Raw genomic sequence first — 22,784 nt, forward strand, 5'->3', positions numbered from 1 at the left:
AAACCCAATTTGTTCCTGCCCAAAGAGCCCAATCTAGCAAACTGAGTTATTTGAAGGGGGATTAGGGTGGTGTATGTGTGTGCGAATTGGTTTTGGCTTTGTGTTGCAATCAGGGTGAGAATCTGAGTTTAAATGTTTCATAAAGAAATTTTCAACCAGTCCTCTTGTTGCTCATTCCACGGACACTTCAACTTCCAGAGACCCATGGAGCTACCGTTTCCCTGAGTCTGAAGGGTTTGTGGTGTAAGTCAGTGGGCACCTAGGCTCTCTCTCTTACTGGGTTCAGACCTAACTTTCTTGAGTCTGCTCAATCATTTAGCCATTGGCTTTCCAGCTTCAAAATTTCTTGCTTTTGTCTCCTCTTTTATTTAGCTATTCCTTATGAATGTATTCCATAAAAAAAAAATCCCACCTTTTTGTCATTTTAATAGAGGTTCAGGAGAGGAGTTAAATGCATGTGTTCATTCTATGACCTATATTTTCCAACTAGTTATTGCTCGCCCACAGCTATATGGGTATTAACTGTGTCCTTAGTTGCAGCAAAGAAACTGGAAGGACACTGAGTTTCAGAAAACTAGAAGAAAGCAAGGGAGGGAAGACAGTGAAAATACAGTAGCCAGGACTCCACCACAATGGCCACTGAACATCTCCGCCCCCCGGAGCCACAGCCACCAAAGTGATGCTGGACTTCCCTCAATGGCTCTGCCACTGGGCTATGACATGGCTGCCTCCACTGTGAATGATTCCTCTACTATTTGTGGATCTCCATGTCACTCCCTCAAGAGTCACAGTGTCGGGCAGGAGCATGCAACTGGTAGAGCCTACGTCATGTACCAATGCTCTAATCTCCAAGGGACAGGAAAAAGTATCTGGCCCTTTTGGCTCCTTGGAGGGAGACAGATTGTTCCAGATTCACACAACAGGGAGTCCCCTTAAAATAGGAAAGGTGTTTAGGCCTGTGTAGCCAAAAAGATGACATATGTCCACAACAATGGTGCATAGAAAACTATTGATTTTGGGATGTTGATCCCATATCTGACCTCCAAGGCCAAGACTAGGGTGAAGTCAGTGAGGTCCTTAAGGTGGAAAACTAAAAAAGACATTCTTAGGGTCTCCTTAAACTCCATACCCTGGTTGCCTGCTTCCTATAGGAGTCTCAGCTCTGTCACCCTCTCTACTGAACTTTGTTCTTTTTTTTTTCTTTTTATTAATTTTAATGGGTGACATTGATAAATCAGGGTATATATGTTCAGAGAGAACATCTCCAGGTTATTTTGACATTTAATTATGCTGCATTCCCATCACCCAAAGTCAAATTGTCTTCCGTTACCTTCTAACTGGTTTTCTTTGTGCCTCTCCCCTCCCCCAACCCCCTCCCTCTCCTCCGCACCACCCCATAACCACCACATTCTTGTCCATGTCTCTGAGTCTCATTTTTATGTCCCACCTATGTATGGAATCATATAGTTCTTAGTTTTTTCTGATTTACTTATTTCGCTCAGTATAATGTTATCAAGGTCCATCCATGTTGTTGTAAATGATCCGATGTCATCGTTTCTTATGGCTGAGTATTCCATAGTATATATGTACTAAAGCTTTTTAATCCACTCGTCCACTGACAGACACTTGGGCTATTTCCAGATCTTCACTATTGTGAACAATGCAGCCATAAACATGGGGGTGCATTTCTTCTTTTCAAACAGTGCTATGGTGTTTTTGGGGTATATTCCTAACTGGTATAGCTGGGTCAAAAGGCAGTTCGATTTTTAATTTCTTGAGGAATCGCCTGACCTGTGGTGGCGCAGTGGATAAAGCGCCGACCTGGAAATGCTGAGGTCGCCGGTTCGAAACCTGGGCTTGCCTGGTCAAGGCACATATGGGAGTTGATGCTTCCAGCTCCTCCCCCTTCTCTTTCTCGGCCTCTCCTCTCTCTGTCTCTCTGTCTCCTCTCTAAAAATAATTTCTTGAGGAATCTCCATACTGTTTTCCACAGTGACTGCACCAGTCTGCATTGCCACCAGCAGTGCAGGAGGGTTCCCTTTTCTCCACATGCTCACCAGCACTTATTCTGTGTTGTTTTGTTGATGAGCGCCATTCTGACTGGTGTGAGGTGATATCTCATTGTGGTTTTAATTTGCATTTCTCTAATGATTAGTGATGTTGAGCATTTTTTCATATGCCTATTGGCCATCTGTATGTCCTCTTTGGAGAAGTGTCTATTCATTTCTTTCACCCATTTTTTTTTTGTGTGTATTTTCTGAAGTTGGAAAGGGGGAGGCAGACAGACTCCCGCATGCGCCCGACCGGGATCCACCCGGCATGCCCACCAGGGGGCGATGCTCTGTCCATCTGGGGCTTTGCTCTGTTGCAACCAGAACCATTCTAGTGCCTGAGGCAGAGGCCATGGAGCCATCCTCAGCGCCCGGGCCAACTTTGCTCCAGTGGAGCCTTGGCTGCAGGAGGGGAAGAGAGACAGAGAGGAAGGAGAGGGGGAGGGGTGGAGAAGCAAATGGGTGCTTCTCCTATGTGCCCTGGCCAGGAATCGAACCCGGGACTCCTGCACGCCGGGCCAACGCTCTACCACTGAGCCAACCGGCCAGGGCCTCGTCCATTTTTTCATTGGATTGTTTGTCTTCCTGGTATTGAGTTTTACAAGTTCTTTATAAATTTTGGTTATTAACCCCTTATCAGACGCATTGTCAAATATGTTCTCCCATTGTGTAGTTTGTCTTTTTATTCTGTTTTTATTGTCTTTAGCTGTGCAAAAGCTTTTTAGTTTGATATAGTCCCATTTGTTTATCCTGTCTTTTATTTCACTTGCCTGTGGAGACAAATTGGCAAATATGTTGCTGCGAGAGATGTCAGAGAGCTTACTGCTGATGTTTTCTTCTAAGATGCTTATGGTTTTACAGCTTACATTTAAGTCTTTTATCCATTTTATTTTTGTGTATGGTGTAAGTTGGTGGTCTAGTTTCATTTTTTTTGTAGGTAGCTGTCCAATTTTCCCAACACCATTTGTTGAAGAGACTGTCTTCACTCCATTGTATGCTCTTACCTCCTTTGTCAAATATCAGTTGGCCATAAAAGTGTGGGTTTATTTCTGGGTTCTCTGTTCTGTTCCATTGATCTATATGCCTGTTCTTATGCCAGTACCAGGCTGTTTTGAGTACAATGGCCTTGTAATATAACTTATATCTGGAAGTGTGATACCTCCCACTTTATTCTTCCTTTTCAAGATTGCTGAGGCTATTCGTGTTCTCTTTTGGTTCCATATAAATTTTTGGAATATGTGTTCTATATCTTTGAAGTAAGTCATTGGTATTTTAATCGGTATTGCATTGAATTTATAAATTGCTTTGGGTAATATAGACATTTTAATGATGTTTATTCTTCCTAACCATGAGCACGGTATATGCTTCCACTTGTTTGTATCTTCCCTGATTTCTTTTATCAATGTTTTATAATTTTCCGAGTATAAGTCTTTAATCTCCCTGGTTAAATTTATTCCTAGGTACTTTATTTTTTTGGTTGCAATGGTGAAGGGGATTGCTTCCTTAATTTCTCTTTCTGACAGTTCATTGTTAGTATATAAAAATGCCTCTGATTTCTGAGTATTAATTTTATATCCTGCTACCTTGCTGAATTCATTTAACAGGTCCAATAGTTTTTTGACTGAGACTTTAGGGTTTTCTATATACAATATCATATCATATCTGCAAATAATGATAGTTTTACTTCTTCTTTTCCAATTTGGATGCCTTTTATTTCTTTTTCTTGTCTGATTGCTGTGGCTAGGACTTCCAGAACTACGTTGAATAAGAGTGGTGAAAGGGGGCGCCCCTGCCTTGTTCCCGATCTTAAGGGGATTGCTTTTAATTTTCGCCCATTGATCTACTGAACTTTGTTATCAGTGCTAATGGTTTGCCAGCTGTTACTCTTGGACTTTCTAGATACATACATGATCATAATTGATATAACTGCCACATCTTTTAAATTTTGATGTTGTGTTCTCATTTTAAAAAATATTTCTAAATGCTTCCTAATTTGCTTTTTAATTTTTTTGATTAATGGATTACATAGAAGCATGTTATGAAGTTTCCAAATATTGGCGATGCTCTAGATAAGTCTGGTGGGTTGCTTTTTATTTATTTATAATTCCATTGAAACCAGATTTTGGTTTCATTTATTTTCTCTATGGTTTTGTGTTTTCTATCTCACTAATTCCCAGTTTTATTTTTTTTTCATTTCCTTTCTTTGGCTTACTTTGGGTTTAATTATTTCCTTGTCTTCTAGTTTCTTTTCCTTTGTGCGTGCGTGTGCGCGCGCGCATGCACATGAGAGGGAGAGAGAGATGAGAGCATCAACTCTAGTTGTGCCACCTTAGTTGTTCATTGATTGCTTCTCATATGTGCCTTGACCAGGGGGCTGTAGCCAAGCCAGTGACCCCTTGCTCAAGCCAGCAACCTTAGGCCCAAGCTAGCAACCCAGGGCTTCAAACCAGCGACCTTTGGGCTCAAGCCAGCGACCTTTGGACTCAAGCCAGCAACCATGGGATCAATTGATGATCCCACACTCAAGCTGGCAACCCTGCACTCAAGCTAATGAGCCTATGCTCAAGCCAGATGAGCTGGTTTTCAAGCCAGTGACCTCAGGACTTCGAACCTGGGCCCTCAGTGTCCTGGTAGATGCTTTATCCACTGCGCCACCATGGGTCAGGCTTATCCTCTAGTTTCTTAAGATAGGAGGTTATTTCATTGATTTACGATCTTCCTTTTTTTCTGATATAGGCAGTTAGTGCTATCAACTTACATCTAAGCACTGCTTTAGCAGCATCCTTTAAATTTTGTTGTGTTCTCATTTTCAAAAATATTTCAAAATGCTTCCTAATTTGCTTTTTAATTTCATTTTTGACCAATGGATTACTTAGAAGCATGTTATGCAGTATACAAATATTGGTGATGTTCCAGATAAGTCTGGTGGAGTTTTTTTTGGGGGGGTTATAATTTAATTCCATTGTAATCAGGGAACATACATACTTCATATGATATGAAGCCTTTTAAATTTATTAAGACTTGTTCTGTGCCCAGAATGTGGTTTATCCTGGGTGCACATGAAAAGAATGTGTATTCTGCTGTTTTTGATTAAGTTATTCAAGTCTTCTGTATCCTTACTGCTTTTCCTTCCCTATCCTTACATATTCACACTGATTTTCTGTCTACTTATTCTATCAGTTATTGAAACATGAGTGTTTAAATCTCTAAGGCTGTCCATTTATCTATTTCTTTCACTTCTTTGAGTTTTTGCTTCTTGTATTTTGAAGTTCTGTTATTAGGTGCTTAAACAAAAAGAACGTTATGTCCCCTTGATGCATTAAATATTTTATCATTATTCAATGACCGTTTGATCCCTGATAATATTCTTTGCTCTGAATGTATAATGTCAGATATTAATATAGCCACTTCAGCTTTCTTCTAATTAGTTTTACAAGATGTATTTTTTTTCTATCCTTTTAATATATTGGTGTCTTTACATTTCAAATGAGTTTCTTTTTGATAGCATATACTTGGACCTTGCCTTTTTATGCACTCTGACAAACTCTGTCTTTTAACTGGGGTGGTTAGGCTATTTATATTTAATGTATTATTGATATGTTTGGGATTAAATCTGCCACTTTGTTATTTACTCTCTATTGTACCACCTGTTTTTCTTCCTTTTCTTTCTATTTCTGCCTTCTTGGGAATGAATGTTTTGAATGATTCTGTTTAATCTCCTTTGTTGTTTTATAATTGTGCCTTTTCCTTATTGTAGGACATAAACATTTGTTTTAAAGGGGATATTAAGTTGAGTCTTCCAATTTACATAATGAAGATCAAACCACCCAAACCAATCACAGGTAAATAGTGACTCAAATAATACTCTCTTTCTTTTTGTCATGGTTTCTCAGTTTTTTCTTTCTTTGCCTTTCCTCACATTTCCTATCTTTTCTATTTATTAGCAGTCATATCTAAATTATAAGTATAGTTCTGAAGAGGAAACTTTTTTGAAGCCATAAACTCTGGGACCTAAAGACAAAAATTATAAATGTTACAAGGATACAGTTAACAGAATTGGGAGATCAGGAAAGAGAGCCATCATTCCTGAGTGCTAGTTGGAGTTCATGTATTCCTACATTCCCATGTTAGTTCATTCATCAGTACAATAAGTCTTCACTTTGTAAGCAAAGCAATGTATAATGAAACCAGTTTGACCATACACTAATTCAGTGGTCCCCAACCTTTTTTGGGCCACGGACCGGTTTAATGTCAGAAAATATTTTCACGGACTGGCCTTTAGGGTGGGATGGATAAATGCACAAAATAAAATTGTGCAACTGGCATAAAAACTGTGGTATTTTTAAATAATTGTCGAACTTACAAGATAAGTGTCAAGAGTGAATCTTAGACGGATGTAACAGAGGAAATCTGGTCATTTTTAAAAAATAAAACATCGTTCAGACTTAAATTTAAATAAAACGGAAATAATGTAAGTTATTTATTCTTTCTCTGAGGACCGGTACCAAATGGCCTATGGACCGGTACTTGTCTGCGGCCCGGGGATTGGGGACCACTACACTAATTGATAATAAAAAAGAGTTAAATTCCCACAGCATCTCGTCAACATTGTAAGGAAATGACATTTAATAAAATGTTATTTAAGGACCTGCTGTATTTGCTGAATGCTGATAATGCACCAAGCACGAAGATAAGTAAAAAACCCTGTGCCCTAAAAGCTGCTGGTGTATTGAGAGACTAAGAGGAAACCACCATAGCAGGATGTGATCAGTGCAGCAATGAGGAACATCCAGAACCATGAAAATCATAGAGGAAGCAGTGACCAACTCTGCCCTGGGAGTAGGCAAAGGCTTTATCAGAGGGAGGGACATTTGGGAAGGTATTGATGAGTAAATGGGAGTTTGTCAAGAAGAGCAGAGGGGAAATCCATTGTAGGCAGAGGATACAGAGTGCATCCTCTCAGTACTCACACATGACCTCATAGAGGTATCTGCAAGAATGTTCACTGCAGTGTTATTTATGGAGACAGACTCCCATATGTGCCCCGACCAGGATCCACCTAGCAACACCCATCTGGGGGTGATGACTGAATTAACCGACCTATTTTTAGTGCCTGAGGCTGATGCACTCGGACCAACCAAGCTATCTTCTGCACCTGAGGCCAATGCTTGAACCAAACAGCCACTGGTTGTGGGAAGGGAAAAGAGAGAAGTGGGGGAGGGGGGGAGGGGAGAGAAGCAGATGATTGATTCTCCCGTGTCCCCTGACCAGGGATCAAACCTGGGATATCCATACACCAAGCTGAAACTTGATTCACTGAGACAACCCGCCAGGGCCGAGACTGGATTTCTGAGGAGGAGGGATTCTTCAGGAAGCTAGGAAGCACAGAGGAAGGAGGGAAAAATCGGGAAGGGACAGCCAGATGGCTTGACCAATTCCAGAATATTTCCAACGTAGGTACCACATTTAAAAGTCCCCTGGAAGTCTTTGCAAAGATAGAGGGCTACTACGGGCTGGGCTCGGGGCAGAACCACTTCATCAAGGACAGCCAGTGGGAGCAGCAGGCCACTATCTTCAATGCCACCTATAAGAAGTACCTGGATGGGGAGTGGGAGGAGGAGCCGCTCAGGTGAGCCAACCCCCTGCGCCCCAGAAATCAACCTAAGGGCCTGAATTTATCTGGCGTCTAAAAGCTATTTCTAGTTTGGGGCATTTTTCTGAGAACTCCAGCAGATCTTTTTTTTCTTTGTATTTTTTCTGAAGCTGGAAACGGGGAGAGACAGTCAGACAGACTCCCGCATGTGCCCGACCGGGATCCACCCAGCACGCCCACCAGGGGCGGTGCTCTGCCCACCAGGGGGTGATGCTCTGCCCCTCCGGGGCATCGCTCTGCCGCGACCAGAGCTACTCTAGCGCCTGGGGCAGCGGCCAAGGAGCCATCCCCAGCGCCTGGGCCATCTTTGCTCCAATGGAGCCTTGGCTGTGGGAGAGGAAGAGAGAGACAGAGAGGAAGGGGGGGGGTGGAGAAGCAAATGGGCGCCTCTCCCACGTGCCCTGGCCGGGAATCGAACCCGGGTCCCCCGCACGCCAGGCCGACGTTCTACTGCTGAGCCAACCGGCCAGGGCCTCCAGCAGATCTTTTGAGAAGTATGGAGATTATTTAAACAGAACAAAGACTGAGAAGAAGGATTTCAAGGCCTGACCTGAGTGGCGCAGTGGATAAAGCGTTGACCTGGGATGCTGAGGTCGCCGGTTTGAAACCCTGGGCTTGCTTGGTCAAGGTACACATGGGAGTTGATGCTTCCTGCTCCTCCCTCTCTTCCCTTTCTCTCCCCCACTGTCTAAAAAATGAATAAATAAAAAATAGAATTAAAAAAAAGAACAAGAATTTCAAGAAGGAAGAGGTATGGAGATGACCAACAGAGCTTATACTATTTTATGTGTGATACCATCTCCTAAAATGTTTTCCCTGATTTTCTAAACAACACAGAAGATCCTAGGCTTAGAACTATTAAGTTACTACTATTAACCTCTGTCCCCACTTCCACCCAGTCTTCCTAAATGTGATATGTTCATGTGTAATTAGTAAAGATATATCACTTTCTAAGCCTAGTCGTCAGTCAGCAGGTGTACCTCACCCCACATTGTGACAATGAAAACCGAGCCCCAGCCTTTGAAGTGTCTGCTGAGCTGGTTTCAGGCACCGGCTCTCCTTGCAGCTTCTCAGGGACCATCTTGCTTCAAATGGAAGTGAAACCTCCTCTTGCTCTCAAGTGGGCCGAACCTGCTCACTTCAGGACACTGAGTCCTGGAGCTGAGCGCTGGCAGCACCAGCTGCGGCCTGAACTGGAACCAGCCCAGCTCAGTGGTGTGCTGCCTAGCGAGGCACTTGGGAATTCTGCAAGCCAGCTGTAAAACCACTGGTAATTGTCCATCTTGAGAGTGCTTATACCACAAAAAACTACAAACCCTATAAATCAGGAAATTGGGGCTTTAAAAAAAGAGAGAGAAAATGCGCCGATTTTTTCAGTGCACTGCTGGTTGTATCGCCGCCAAAATAAGAGAGCATTTGTGCACATCACCCAAATCTAGCCATTAAGGGGTCTTCCCCAAGGACAGAGGTGGCTCTGTCCAGTGCTGGGTGCCGTCCCTGGCCTGGGAGAGACTCCTGCAGCTCCTCCTGCCCTGCTCTCACTGACTTCCAAGGTCTGCACCCACCAGGACCAGCACAGATAGACTGCGATTTGCCCCAAGGAAGGTCCATCCTAACTACCCATTTCTGGTCCTAGTACCAAGACTGCCAGCAACACTCCTTGCCCAGGAGTCGGCCATAGCTCTGACTACTATCTCTTTCTCTCCCAGTGTGGCCACGTTCCATTTCCTCCTTCCTAGCTGCATAACTACAATGCCAGCAGAGGCCAAGATCCCCTCAGGTAAATGAACATGAAGCAGGTGGCCGTCCTGGGCACATGGCCAGTCACCTTGGGGGAATGCCTCAGCAAGCCCTCCTAGAGGCGTTCCCCACAGCAGGCCCTGCGTGGGGGAGGGGACAAGGTGGAAGTAGGTGCCAGCTGTAGTTGAACAGTTCCTGGTGGGACCCGTGGCCCAGACTCCCTGGTCATGGGGGCTGGCACTGTCTTCAGGGAGTGGCCTGCCACAAAGCAGGGGGTGGACGCACATCCCTCCAGGCTGCTTCTGGGTAAGAATTTATCTTGTAGAAAATGTTATTTAAAACACTGACAGTAAAGTGGACGTGAATAATCGAGAAGCTGTGAAAACAGCTGAGGGCAGTTGCAGCCACTGTCCCTTCCCAGGGAGGTGAGCTGGCCCTAGGAACAGACCCCCTGGGGGGCCAGCCGTGCCTCCCCAGAGAGCTCTACCTTGCGTTGGGTGTTGCCCACTGGAACAAAACACTTCTGATGTCAAACCAACTTCCCTTGGGAAAACACCATCCACACAAACCAAAGGCCACCAGACTGTTTACATGGTGCTCCTTTCCTCTCTTCTTTCCCAGGGGTTGCCTGTGTCCTTGGCATACACTGGACGGGACGTCACAACTTCTTCCTCTATTCACTTAACAGAACCTCGAAGGATAAAGTTGGTACTTTGCTGTCTCAGCTCAGGGCCCTCATAACATGTCCACCTTCAGCCTAGCCAAGAGCACGTGGCTGACACCTCAGTGTGGCTTTAGGGGACCAGAGCTGTGCAGGCAGGAGTGGGTGGCATGATGGCAATGGTGTAACCCAAAGCTCTGTCTCTGAACTGCTGTGCTTCTTTGACAGCAGGAAAATAGGGACAAAACTCGGTCAGGGCCACGGGGCTCCTTAGGCAGCTAAGATCAAAAGAAAGTGGGCTTGGCCAGTTCCAGCCCAGCTGTCTGTGAACTTGGTTGTCTCAGGCCCATCACTTGACACCGCTTACCCTCCAATTTCTCTAACACACAGCTAGTTAATTACACTGTCCTGTCTACTGCACCTGCACACACACACACACACACACACACACCTCCTGTATGTGAAAGCTCTGTGAAGTTCAAAGGCACTTGGGATATATGTGTGGTTGGTTTTTTTATACAAATTTATGGAGGCAGTTATATGAGCAAGTTCACTTTGTGCCAGTTCCGTGAGCTGTATACTTATGTTATACTTTAGAATTATACTTCAAAAGTAATATTTACATATTTACAAAGGAAGAGTTTCTCTCCTTCCAAGGCAGCCTGTCTGCTAATCTGAACTTTGGTACTGATTGCCGATGGGACCGTGGGCAAATCGGTCACTTCTCTGCATCAGTCTCCTCATCTGTAAAATGGGGGGCTAGCAGGACCCACCTCACAGGACCCTGTGGGAATGAAATGAGTTGGTGCATGAAAGTCCTCACACATCGCCAGCACTCACTAACGTAAGCTGTAGGCTAGCAGTAGTGTGACTCGTTCTATTATCCTGAGGAAGGAGAGAGCGTTGCATGGACAGGAGAGAGATGACAAGTCCAGACAGTTGCTCCTGCCTGTGTCCTGGACAGGCAGACTAGTCTGGGTCTCAGCTTCTGTAGGTGGAGGTGATGGCAGGGTCTGGGGTCTGGGGTCCAGGGGAGCAGCCTGGTGAGTGGTGTCTTCACTGCTAGACCCCGAGGGCGTGTGGCCCTGTGCCGCGCCCATTGCTGTGTCGCAGCTCAGCCCCTGCTGCTCCTACCTGGTGCTGGCCTGCGAGGACGGTGTGCTCACGCTGTGGGACCTGGCCGAAGGTAAGCCCCCACCTCTGCCCGGCACCTGGATGGACCTCCGGGTCCTAAGACTCCAGGATCTTTGAATTCCTACAGGCTCTGGGTCTCCTGTTAGTTACTCTGTCCTTAAAGGCCCCTTAGGGGGCTGGTCCTGCTTTCCCCTCATTCATTCGTTCATTCAACAGACGTGTATTCAACATAACATGTGCTGACACTTCCCCATGTGGTTACCCAGTGCTTGCTCTGTGCCCGGCCCTGTGCCAAGTCCCAGAAGTCCAACCATTACCTTCACCATCACCTTCCAGCACCGCCTGTTAGATCATGGTGGCCTCAGCCCTCCTCCTCGGCCCCCCATGCTCTCAAAACAAGCGTCTTCCTTCCTGCTCTTCCAACCTCCCTGACAGCAGGAATCCCACTGCTATGGAAGCTAAGAGACCTATAAAGTGATCCAAGTGAGACCAGCAGCTATTCTGGGTGGGTGGCACCACGGTGGGGTCCCGGGGTCCTTGGTCCGGCTTTGTAGGTGTCGAAAAATCAATGGTATCTATTTACCCTGATTTGATTAGCCTCTAAGGGAATGTCTCCCTCTAACCAAACTTTTAAAAAAGTGATGAATGAATCAGTGGTTTGTTTTTCAACCAGTTTTACCGCTCATATGTGTTTCATTTGAGAGCAGGGGTGGCTTCTTCCCTGGTAGCCCTCCAAGCAGGTGAGGTGCTGAGGAGAAGCAGAGGTGGCGCCCTGTTTACTTGAGAGTTCGTGATCAGAGGGCGGAGTTGGTGTCTCTCAGAGAGGCTCTATCAAGTCAGGGACGTGCCTTCCTCACTTGGGCTATTTCCATATGAAAAATTCAATGGTTGTTTCAAATAGGGGGTCAGTCTTCCCACATGCTGGAGGCCCTCCTAAATTTTACTGATTGTACCCACAGCATTAATATAATAGTGAAAGCTATTTCAAGGGCAGAAGAACGGTCATACTTTCATAATCCCTTGCCTAATAGCTTGATTTCATTTTTCTGGAAACAAGGGGTCCTTGAGTTACGACAATCTCAACATACAATGTTTTGAGTTTATGATGCTCACTCCCATAAAAACTTTCAAAAATTGAGACATGAGTGTTTTGACTTACGCCATTAGCATCGCACTTGCGCATGGCGGAAGAATATGCAGTAACGTGTGTATGAGGGAGGGAGTTGGCGTCCCCCAGCATGCTTATCTACGCCCTTCTGGATTGTCAAAAAGAGCAAGTGTTCCTTTCATGTTAGGCTATATCGCATGCGGCCCGCCCACCAATTTTGTGCGGCCCGCAGACTAGTCAAACTTCGTGGATTAGTCTGCGGGCCGCACAAAATTGGTGGGCGGGCCGCATGCGGCCCGCGGGCCCAAGTTTGAGACCCCTGGGCTAGTGTGTTTCAACTTACACCAAAATTCGGGTTATGTCACTGTCGTAGGAATGGAACTGTGTCGTAACCCAAGGACACCCTATATAGATAAATTCTTGACTCTGCCCCTCTAGGGGTTTGGTTTTCCCCACCCAGCTCCTCTTCATACTTATGCAGGGGCGCTCATTGCTGGATTTTGCCCTCACATTCCTCATGTGCTTGACTGGCCCCGCACCAGGGCTGCATTGCTTTGTCCCCTTTCTGACCTGCCTGTGTGGTTGGTCTCTCCAGGATTCCCTCTCGGGGTCGTAGCTCTTCCTGATGGGTGTTTCTGCCAAAGCATTCACTTCCTAAAATACTTCGTAGTCCACAAAGGACGAAACTTGTATCCAGAAGGTCTGGTGAAATCCCAAATGACGTGTGTGGTGCTGTGCACAGATGCTTCTCTCCATTTGGTGGCAGCCAAGGGGACCCAAGGACCCACCATCAGCGTGCTTGTTGAGAGGTCAGTGGCTCTGAGAGGAAGACGGGAACAGTGACCTGCCAGTGACGGGGGTGAAACACTGACCATCTGTCCAACTGGAGGCCACTCTCCCAATGAGCTTCTCAAGATCGCCAGTCTTTTATGTGGGGGCGGGGTATACATAGGAAAACGTCATAGACATATATGTATGATGGCACAAATGACACCTTTCATATCCCACATGGCCAAGAAGAGGGTCATTTCTACCAAAAGAGCCTATTGGCAGTTTCCCTAAGGATCTCTCTCTCTCTTCTTTAAACTGAAATATTTTGAGCATGCAAATGACCTATACGATATGTGTGTAAGGAGAAAGAGAGAGAGATACTACTGTGTGACCATCACCAAGCTTAGGAAGTAGATCATCTTCGCCTGACCAGGCGGTGGCACAGTGGCTAGAGCATCAGCCTGGGATGCTGAGGACCCAGGTTTGAAACCCCGAGTTTGTTGGCTTGAGCCCAAGGTCACTGGCTTGGGTCACTAGCTTGGCTGGAGCCCCCTGGTCAAAGCACAAATGAGAAGCAATCAATGAACAAGTAAGGTGCTGTTACTATGAGTTGATGCTTCTCATCTCCCTACCTGTCTGTCTGTCCCTCTCTCTCTCTCTTTCTCTCTCACTAAAAGTAGATCATCTCCAATTTACCTAAGGCTATTTATGTCTCCCTGATCACACCCTTCTCTGCTCAAAGGTAAACCACTTTGTTCACAATCTGTTGCTGTATACAGCAAACCACCCCACAACTAAATGGCTTAAGAGAACCATCATTGTGCAGCCCCTGATTCTGTAGGTCAGCAATGTGGCCCAGGCTCAGCTGGGTAGTTCTGTTGATCTTGCTTAGGCTCTCACACACGCCTGCAGCAGGGGGTAGCTCGGGCAGGGGCTGGCCTCACTCACGTACTTGGCGGCTGGCAGGCTGTTGGCCAGGGCACTTGGTGCTCCTCCTGGCGGCCTCTCCTGCTGGCGATCTCAGTCTTCATCACCTGGCAGATGAAGTGTCCCTAGCAGCGAGGACAACCACCACACACAAATGTTTTCCAAGCCTCTGCTGGTGTTATCTTGGACAAATAGCGCCACATAGCCTCACCTGTACTCAAGCAGTAGAAAGACAGACTCCATTTTTGATGGGAGTTGTTCCCAAACATTATGTCCAATTTTCTTTTTCAATCCACCACCTCGTTTCCCTAAACTCTTTCCTTTTCTTTCCATAGGCCTGTGTCTCTAAGCAGCAGTGTTTAGCTCTGCGTAACGAGAGAGCACGTAAACAGCACTGCAGTCTATTCTACAACTTATTATTTTTTTAAGTGGGAGGTGGGGAGATAGAGAGACAGACTCCTGCATGTGCCCTGACCAGAAGCCACCTGGTAACCCCCATCTGGGGCCAATGCTTGAATCAATCAAGCTATCCTCAGCGCCTGAGTCTGCCACTCAGACCAACCAGGTTATCCTCAGTGCCTGGAGCCAACGCTCGAACCAATTGAGCCACTGGCTGTGGAAAGGAACAAGGGAGAGAGAAAAGGGGGAGAGGGAGGGAGAGAGAAGCAGATGGTTGCTCCTCATGTGTGCCCTGACCAGGGATTGAACTCGGAACGTCTGCACACCAGGCTGACGCTCTATCCACTGAGCCAACTGGCCAGGGCCCAACTTACTTTTTAATGCCCTTCATTCTGTAACTTGCTTTACAACATTGCTCATGAGATTCGCTGTGACAGTGTCCTCGGCTCCGGTTCTCATTCTCACTGCTGCATTGTGTTCCATCGCATATATTTTATACCACAATTATTTATGCATTCTATCAGTGGAGATTTGGGTTGCTCCCAGTTTTTTGCTGCCGTGAGCAGTCTCTAACATATCTCCTGATGCTCATATACAAGGGTTTATCCAGGATATATGTCCAGGAGAGGATAGCAAAAACTTATAAACTCTTCACAGATGAATATCTGTGTGTTTTATTTCCTACAGGCCTGTAAAGCACCCAGACGAAGCTATCTGTGCAGTGGCCCCGGTGCCAGCCTTGCCTGGCATGGTAGGTTCCTCACGCCCCTCATTCCCTTCAGTAACTGTGTGCACGTTTCCTTCGCAACATTCTGTCGTGGGCCTATCACGTGCTAGGCGGTCCACAGATAGGAAAGAGAAAGTCCCTGCCCTCACGGAGCTCACAATTCAGTGGGGAAGAGAGACGAGTCACCAGGCAGCTGCCCTAGAATGTGAAAAAGGCTGTGATCCATGATGTAGCAATCTGCAGAAGTAGGTGGGGACAGGGGGTGCTTTCTGGAGGTGACAAGACAGCTGAGCTGAACATGGGAGTTAAGAAGACGGCAGCGTGGTGGTGAGAGAACACTAGGGGTCCAGGCACCACAGGAAGTTCAAGCAGCTACAGGGTCAGGTCCTCGGGCTGTGGAGATGGAGGAGCTGGGGTGAGGAGGGTACCGACGGGCCCTTGTATGGGACAAGGCTTGAAGGACAGAGGGGGGTTGAGCAGGGGACAGCATACTCAGAGAAGACGGAGAGGGAGAGGTGTTGATGACAATGGACTCATATCCTATCACACTGCTGGGCTGCCTAGGCTGTGGCCAAAGGAGAGGGGGGCACTGAGCGGATCCTGGCTGGTAGAGCTGACGCCCTAATCCTCACAGGGCCCACAGGAGGGAGCACAGCTCTGGAGGGAAGTGTGATTGCATGGTGGCCCTGCCGAAGGGGAGGGGCCTGCAGGACCCCCAGATGAGGCCAGGCTCTCAGCCCAGGTTCTGGGCCAACCCTGGTTAGTGGTGGTTAAAGCCATGGGGATCAGCAGGTTCCTCTGGTCAGAGAAAAGAGGCTCCCTGGGGGTCCTGCCATCGCTGACAGGATGAGGGAAATGAGCTCAGGTTGTGACTGAGGGACACCCCAGGGGAAAAGGAGGGGGCTCCTGGAAGCTCAGGGAGGAGACTGTGAAGAAGGCGAAGGCTTCCTGTGCTAAAGAGAAACCAGTACCTGGTGGAGACAGATGGTGAGCAGGGAGGTGGAAGCAGGGAGACGCTGAGGATGTTTGAAAGTGGGGGAAGGAGAATGGAGGGCAGCTGGAGGAGGAGGCAGGGTCAAGGAGGGCGTTTTAAAGATTGGGTCGATGGCCCTGGCTGTGTAGTTCAGGTGGTTAGAGCATTGTCCTGACATGCCAAGGTTGTGGGTTTGATCCCCGGTCAGAGCACATATAAGAATAAACCAATGGCCTGGCCAGTGGTGGCACAGTGGATAGAGAGTCAACCTGGAATGCTGAGATCACTGGTTCGAAACCCTGGGCTTGCCTGGTCAAGGCACATATGGGAGTTGATGCTTCCTGCTCCTCCCCACTTCTCTTTCCCTTTCTCTTCTCTAAAATGAATAAAATCTTAAAAAAAAAAAAGAGTTGCTACAAGATATTTAAAAATATCAACCAATGAATGCATAAATTAAAAATATCAATCAATGAACAACAAATTGATCTCTCTCTCTCGCTCCCTTCCTTTCTAAGAATCAATTAAAACAAGAGATTGGGGCTAGTTTCATATGTTTATTTCCAGAGAGGAGGAGCCGGGTAGGAGAGGCCCGTTTCAGACGGCAGGCGAGGAGGGGCCGCTGGCTTGAGCAGGGTCCCGGAGAAGGTGGGAGGAAGAGCGTGCGCCCAGATGTAGAACCAAACCCTGGCCATGTGGAGGGGCCAGCTCTGCAGCAGAGAAGCTGGGGAGACTGGACGAAGCCAGGGCAAGTGAGGAACAGACACAGCGGCCAGACGAGGGCCGCCGCTGCTGGTGGCACCACCTTGCTGCCGCCGTCCTGAGCAGGGTCCGGAGGCTGCATGCCTGAGAGCACACAGCTGTTTTCATTGTTTATGTCCAGCTGCTTCTCTCATTCTGTCTGGGATGAGTGACGCTACAGAGAGGTCCCCATTCCTGTCCCTCTGTTCCCCAGGTGCTACTCTTCTCCAGGAATGGCTCTATGCACCTGCTGGACGTGGCCAAGTCTCAGGTCATCTGTGCCTTTGCTCCTCCCCGACCTCAGCACCTGGTGGTCGCCTGGAAGCCAGTGTTTGCCGTGTCTTCACACCACCCATATTTCCTGCTCCGAGGTATGGAAGTGGGACCACAAGGGCAGGGCGCCCCACAGGCCTGTGGCCTGCTGACTGTGTCCCTGACTTTCTCAGTCCCCTCACAAAGTCTAGGTGACTCCACCCAACCTGCTCTCCACTCTTTGTCCCCTGCCACAGCCCAAAAGTCCTCGCTGGACACTTAGATGAAACGCCAGGCAGGCCTCTCTGGACTCCTGCCCCTCCAATCCAGTGAGCCCCTCACAGCTCAGACCAGATGAGCAGAGAGCGGATCCCTGGACCCACCTGGGCCACATCACAAAGAAGTCCTTCCACTTTTGTCTCTCATCCAGATGAAACGAAGGCCACCACAAAGGCCAGTGACACCCCAAATTCTGTCTTCTATTTTCATTTCGACGCCTACCCACTCCTGGAGAACATCTCCAGAAACTGCACCATTTCTCAAGCCGACCTGACTGAAGCCACGGCCTTCGCCCACATGCTGCCCTTGGAGAAAAGATGCGAGAACTTCCTCTGGAAGAGGTAGAGTCCTGGGTCTCTCCCATCCCTGCCCCGGGCAGGGCCCGGGTGAGGAACAGTGGAGTTGGTTTGGTGGTAAGACCCTTTCCGCATTTAAATTCTCCCCTCACACTTCGATGCCCGTTCCAGTTGGTAGAAAAGGAGTAATGAGTTCAAGCTAATGGAGGAGGGCCTCCCGTTGGCACTTTCTTCCTGTTGAGGCTGTCTTTTCTTTCTGCTTTCTCAATTGTTCAAAGCACATTCGGGTTATTAGACACAATCGTCCAAAGCAGGGCTGGCAAGTGAGAGCCTGCAGGCTGGATTCAGCCCACAGCCCGGATTCAGCCCACAGCCCATCTGTGTGAAGGAAGCTTCCCTGGAAGTCAGGCCGCTGGTTCGCAGATCTTTGCTGGCTGCTCATGCGCTCAGCGGCAGAATGAACAGTCACATCAGAGACCGTAGGGCCCCAGAAACCCTGGCCCAGGACCCCTTTCCTTTACCCACCATCTGGGAGCCATAAATTGGGAGACACTATGATTTAAAGAAGGCTTTCCTGTTCTGCTTGCTCTGAGGTTGGTATCTAGGGTTTTCCTACCCCATTTTATTAGGAAAAAATTCACACTCAGCAGCTTTGAAAAGAAACTTCAGGGAACACCCACATACTCACAAGCTCGATCCCTCATAAACATTTTACTGTTTATCACTCATATCCATGTGTACCCCAGAGATTTTAACCCTATTTTATTTTTTCCTATTTATAGCTCATGTGAAAGTTTCCATTGGCCCTAAAACTTGGTGAAACTTGAAGGCAGTGGGTTCATGTGGCAATAGAGTCAAAGTTTTAGGCCTGCAATCGTCCATCCAAGTTGCTTTTACAAAATCTTCCCGGGGACTTTCATAAACAGCAGTGTGAAAGGCTTTGAAAGGCGGCCAGTTAGGGCCAAATGTGCCAACACCCTCCTGCTGCCCCCCAGCCTGGCTTCTGCCCCCACAGTCTGGGCCTCCGGGGCACCATCGCCATCTGGTTCCGCTCCCCGTCTTAGTGTCTGCTACCTACAGCTGGGTCAGACTCTGGACCACAGGGGAGAAATTTCAGACACCAGGAGGCAGGCAGAAACAGAATCTCTCTCTCTCTCTCTCTCTCTCTCTCTCTCTCTCTCTCTTTCCCCCCTCCCTCTCCCTCTTTCCCTCCCTTCATTCCCTGTGGAACACAAGGCCAAGCACAGTCCAGGTTCGACCAACCCAACTTTCTGCTATAATTGGGCTTGTGGGGTGACCCAACAGTCCCAGGGCCCCCAGGGCACATGGCTCCCTAGGCGAGGGACTGGGCAGCCCCTGTATGGACACCAGGTGACATTTCCCTTGAGGCTGGAGGAACAGGGTAAGGATGCTGTTCCAACCTCCTTTGTTACTATCCTAATGATAGAGGAAATGGTGGGCCCACCTAACTGTCCTTGGCCCGCCTTGAAAAACAGAAGGATGAGTCCCTGGAAAATTATCTACAGAGGCACAGACCCAGATGTGCCAACAGTCAGGCTCCTGAAGTCAAAGGCTTTGTGCAGGCCTGCAGGTGTCCCATGCATTTGAAATGCATGTGAACATGTATTCATTTATTACTTAAACAAACAAATGAAAACCCTCTTATTTTTTAAAAGACCCAGCTCAAAGGCTGTCTCCTGCAGCACTCCCCAGGTGGTTGGGCTCTTCCTCCTTGCTGCATTTGACCTCTGTGGCACTTAGACGCCTCCTGTTACGAGTGCTCTATCACTGTGTCGCCCTTATTCACTGGGGACAAGGACAGGCTGTTGTGGTCACTTTGGCTTTCCTAACTTTGGCCTTTGCACCAGTGTCTGTCACTGCCAGATGCTCAAGAAATGCTTATGAGACGGCATGTTGGCATCACGACGGGTTTCACGTCTGCTGTGCGGCCTATCACTGTCCACCTCGTGGTTTGGAATGCTACTCCGCATTCATTCAGTAAAGGCATTTCGGGTGCCTGCTGTGCACCAGGCTGAGTCCTGAGGACACAGAGATGACGCAGACATGTGTCATTTGGAGAGTCCCTGATATCAGCACAGGGTGGTCAAGGCCCTGTGGGGACCTGGGGTCAGGGTGGGGTGGGGACACTGCACAAAGCAGGCTCTTCCCATCTCCAACCATGTGCCCACAGGTTGCAGGAGGTGGAGACCAAGGTGCGAGAGCAGGAGCACCGGGCCCGGCTGCGGAGGTACTCCCTGCTTCTGCAGAGAGAGAACCGGAAGTGATGGGCCGCCCTGGCGCCCGGGAGAGGGGCAGCTTCGCCCAGGAGGCCGTGCAGCGCAGAGACACGGCGACAAAGGGCTGCGGCTCGGTAGGTTCAAGGGACTGGCACTTGCAGTCTGGGACCTCCACAGAGCCGGTACAGGCAGAGGGTCTATTTGGGGGGATTTCAACCACTGTGCCCTTGTCAGAGCCCTCAGGCAGACAGATGTGTCACCCTGAATAAACAGACATATTGTTTCCAGAGTGGTTGTGATGTGTAACCCTTTGGTCCGACCCCTGCAGGGCCCAGCAGTGCGTTCCACCAGCATCCCAGACCTTGTGAGGACCACCTGCCTGATGGGCCCGGGAAGGCCACTTTGCTTAAATGAGCAAGACACCCAGCCCACCGCAGCTACTATGTGACCCCTTCCACCCCCATCCACTTCTTTTCCCTCTCAATGTGGTGCATAACCTTTATGGAGTCACTATGGAGAGGCTGAAGCTCGGAGTGGCTGAGGGACTGCCTCAGGCTACACAGGTGTGAGAGGCAAAGGTACCAGGCGAGGTAGCAGACGGGAACCACGCCACTACTGTCCCTTACCTAATAGCCAGGAACCCTAGAGAAGACTGGAGGGCCTGGGGGGCACAGGAGAGGGGCAGAGAGGTACATTTTTCTTCTCTAGAAACTGCCCTTTCCAGGAAAACTGGATGGAGGTTCCTAGCAGCTCAAGGGGTATGCCTGCCTCTCTGAGGACACCATGTGGTGCCTTTGGGAACTGCAGGCGGTCTGAATGGTAGAGCATGACCCAGAAAGCTGAGGTTCCAGGTTCAAAGCTCCGAGGTTGCTGGCTTAAGCACAGGCTCCTCAGGCTTGAGCACAGGGTCGCCGGCTTGAGCGTGGGATCATCAACATAATCCCAAGGTCACTGACTCGGTTTGAGACCCACCAGTCAAGGCACATATGAGAGCACAATCGATGAATAACTAACTAAAGTGAAGCAACTACGAGCTGATGCTTCTCACATGCTCTCTCTCAAAATCAATTTTTAAAGAGAGCGAGAACTGCAGGAGGTTCATACGTCCCAGGCTCCATAACAACCTGCCCACTGACTGCACACAGCATCTGTGACGACAGCTTCTTTTGTGTCCCCACCCACCTCCTCTGGGTCACGCACTTGCTCCTTGTTGGTGGGACGCCTCTCTCACAGCACTGGTACTAACTAGCTGAATGTCCTCTGAATGGAGTGGTCTCCTACTGAGACGTTCCCCTTCTGCACACATCCCAGGTCTCTAGTGTGACCCTGGCATGTCACTGAATACAATCAGCCTAGCTGCCCCCCCTTAAAACTCTGGCCCACCCGCACCAGCATCTACAAAGCACAGCTGTCTCACCCGGGACATGTATGGTCAACACACAGAAGTATGTTTCCCGCCCATGTAGATGAAGAACTTTATGTTACAGCCAAGATACATGCACACACATACACTTGCCCACCAGGGCTGTTCCAGTGACCGGATGTGCCACCTGCCACCCACAGTTCTCCCCAACTAGCCACATACTAGTTTCATGAAAAATTACTCAACCTTCCACATCCCGATCTGTGAATGGTACACACCCATCCACCCCGCCCCAGCTCTGAGGCTAAAATGACTAGATCGTGAATTTAATGTCCTAAGCGCAGAGCCTGGCCCATGGTCACTGCTCTAGAAATGTCTGTTTCTCCATCATGTGAGTTTGAACTCATCAGGCCGTGCAAGCACTGTTGACTGGTGGTGACCAGAGTCAGCAGACTGGACAGGCGGGTGCCCGGTGCTGATGCTGTACCTTACTCCCACCTTCCAGACTGATCCAGACCTGGGCGCCCTGCCAGGGCCCCAAGTGAGGTGAGTCCTAGCCAGTAGCCTCTGTCCTTGACATGGGCCGGTGTTCAGCTGTCACAGAGGCAGAGCACCCGTGAGTAGGCACACAGGCTCGGGAGTCGAATCTGGGGCCCAATCTCAAGGCTGCCCCTGAACGTTGGTGGTACTAACGTGTTACCAGTTACTCTCTTCCTTACTTCACTTTGCCATCCCTAAGATGGCTGTGTTAGCTGCGGCTTACCTCACAGGTTAGCTGGGAAATAAGAGAGAGAGAACGCCCCCACAGCTCACCTGCCTGGACACGGGTGACTGTCCTGTCCCTCTGAATGGGCCTGCAGGACTGCTGCCAGGTACGGTGCAGTGGGCCTGGCCCAGGAAGGGGCGGGGACGAGGAGCGGTGGGAGGAGACCCTTCTCATCTGGTCCTCCGTCTCATTAGCAGAGACCTGTTAATGAAAATCACACCCGGGTGCTAATAAACGGTGGGAGGCCCCGCTCTGAGAGGGAGGAGAGGCCCTCTGCAGGGGAGGGGCTGGCCAACAAGCCCCACTTATCTGTGAAAAGACTTGCTAATAACTTTAATTCCCCCTTCTAAACTGCAGAGCCTTTGCCATGCAAATAGATTTTCTAAACCGGGGCGGTTCCTGGAGAAAACATCCCAATTACCCGGCTTAGGGCCCTGGGAGGGGAGAGTGGCAAGGGGGTTGAGGCACAGGAAAGTGCAGCGATAACTGAAGGTGTGAGGTCCCACCCCTACTGCAGGGCCTCTGCTTCGGGTTCCCATTCTCTGAAGCCAAATGCGGCCAGCGTGCGCCCGAAGTGCAGGGCAATGACCCCCACCCCACTATGATTACTGTCTCTCCTGGCCTGGGCAGAAGCCCTGGAAACAATCCCTGAGGTGGGTTCAAAACACACCCGTCAACATCAACGGATAAATAAGCTGTGGTCTATAAA

At 48.6% G+C, this 22,784-nt stretch overlaps 1 protein-coding gene across 5 annotated transcripts in view; it reads left to right on the plus strand.

Annotated features, from left to right (window-relative positions):
* Window positions 1–20,224, plus strand: part of WDR93 (WD repeat domain 93) — a 47,434-nt gene extending 27,210 nt beyond the window's left edge. For 4 of the 5 annotated variants that reach the window (XM_066240487.1, XM_066240489.1, XM_066240490.1 and 1 more), the window contains 10 exons: window positions 5,809–5,893; window positions 7,509–7,680; window positions 9,414–9,484; window positions 10,066–10,152; window positions 11,172–11,291; window positions 12,943–13,156; window positions 15,132–15,195; window positions 17,097–17,253; window positions 17,565–17,754; window positions 19,901–20,224. In XM_066240487.1, the coding sequence (XP_066096584.1) occupies window positions 5,809–5,893; window positions 7,509–7,680; window positions 9,414–9,484; window positions 10,066–10,152; window positions 11,172–11,291; window positions 12,943–13,156; window positions 15,132–15,195; window positions 17,097–17,253; window positions 17,565–17,754; window positions 19,901–19,994 (1,254 nt within the window). In that variant the 3' untranslated portion in view covers window positions 19,995–20,224. The remainder of the gene's footprint in view (window positions 1–5,808; window positions 5,894–7,508; window positions 7,681–9,413; window positions 9,485–10,065; window positions 10,153–11,171; window positions 11,292–12,942; window positions 13,157–15,131; window positions 15,196–17,096; window positions 17,254–17,564; window positions 17,755–19,900) is intronic. The other variant, XM_066240491.1, reaches the window with a different exon arrangement.
* The last annotated feature ends 2,560 nt before the right edge of the window (window positions 20,225–22,784 follow it).

This window comes from Saccopteryx bilineata, chromosome 7 (genome assembly GCF_036850765.1).
Source record: "Saccopteryx bilineata isolate mSacBil1 chromosome 7, mSacBil1_pri_phased_curated, whole genome shotgun sequence".
NCBI classification, from domain to species: domain Eukaryota; kingdom Metazoa; phylum Chordata; class Mammalia; order Chiroptera; family Emballonuridae; genus Saccopteryx; species Saccopteryx bilineata.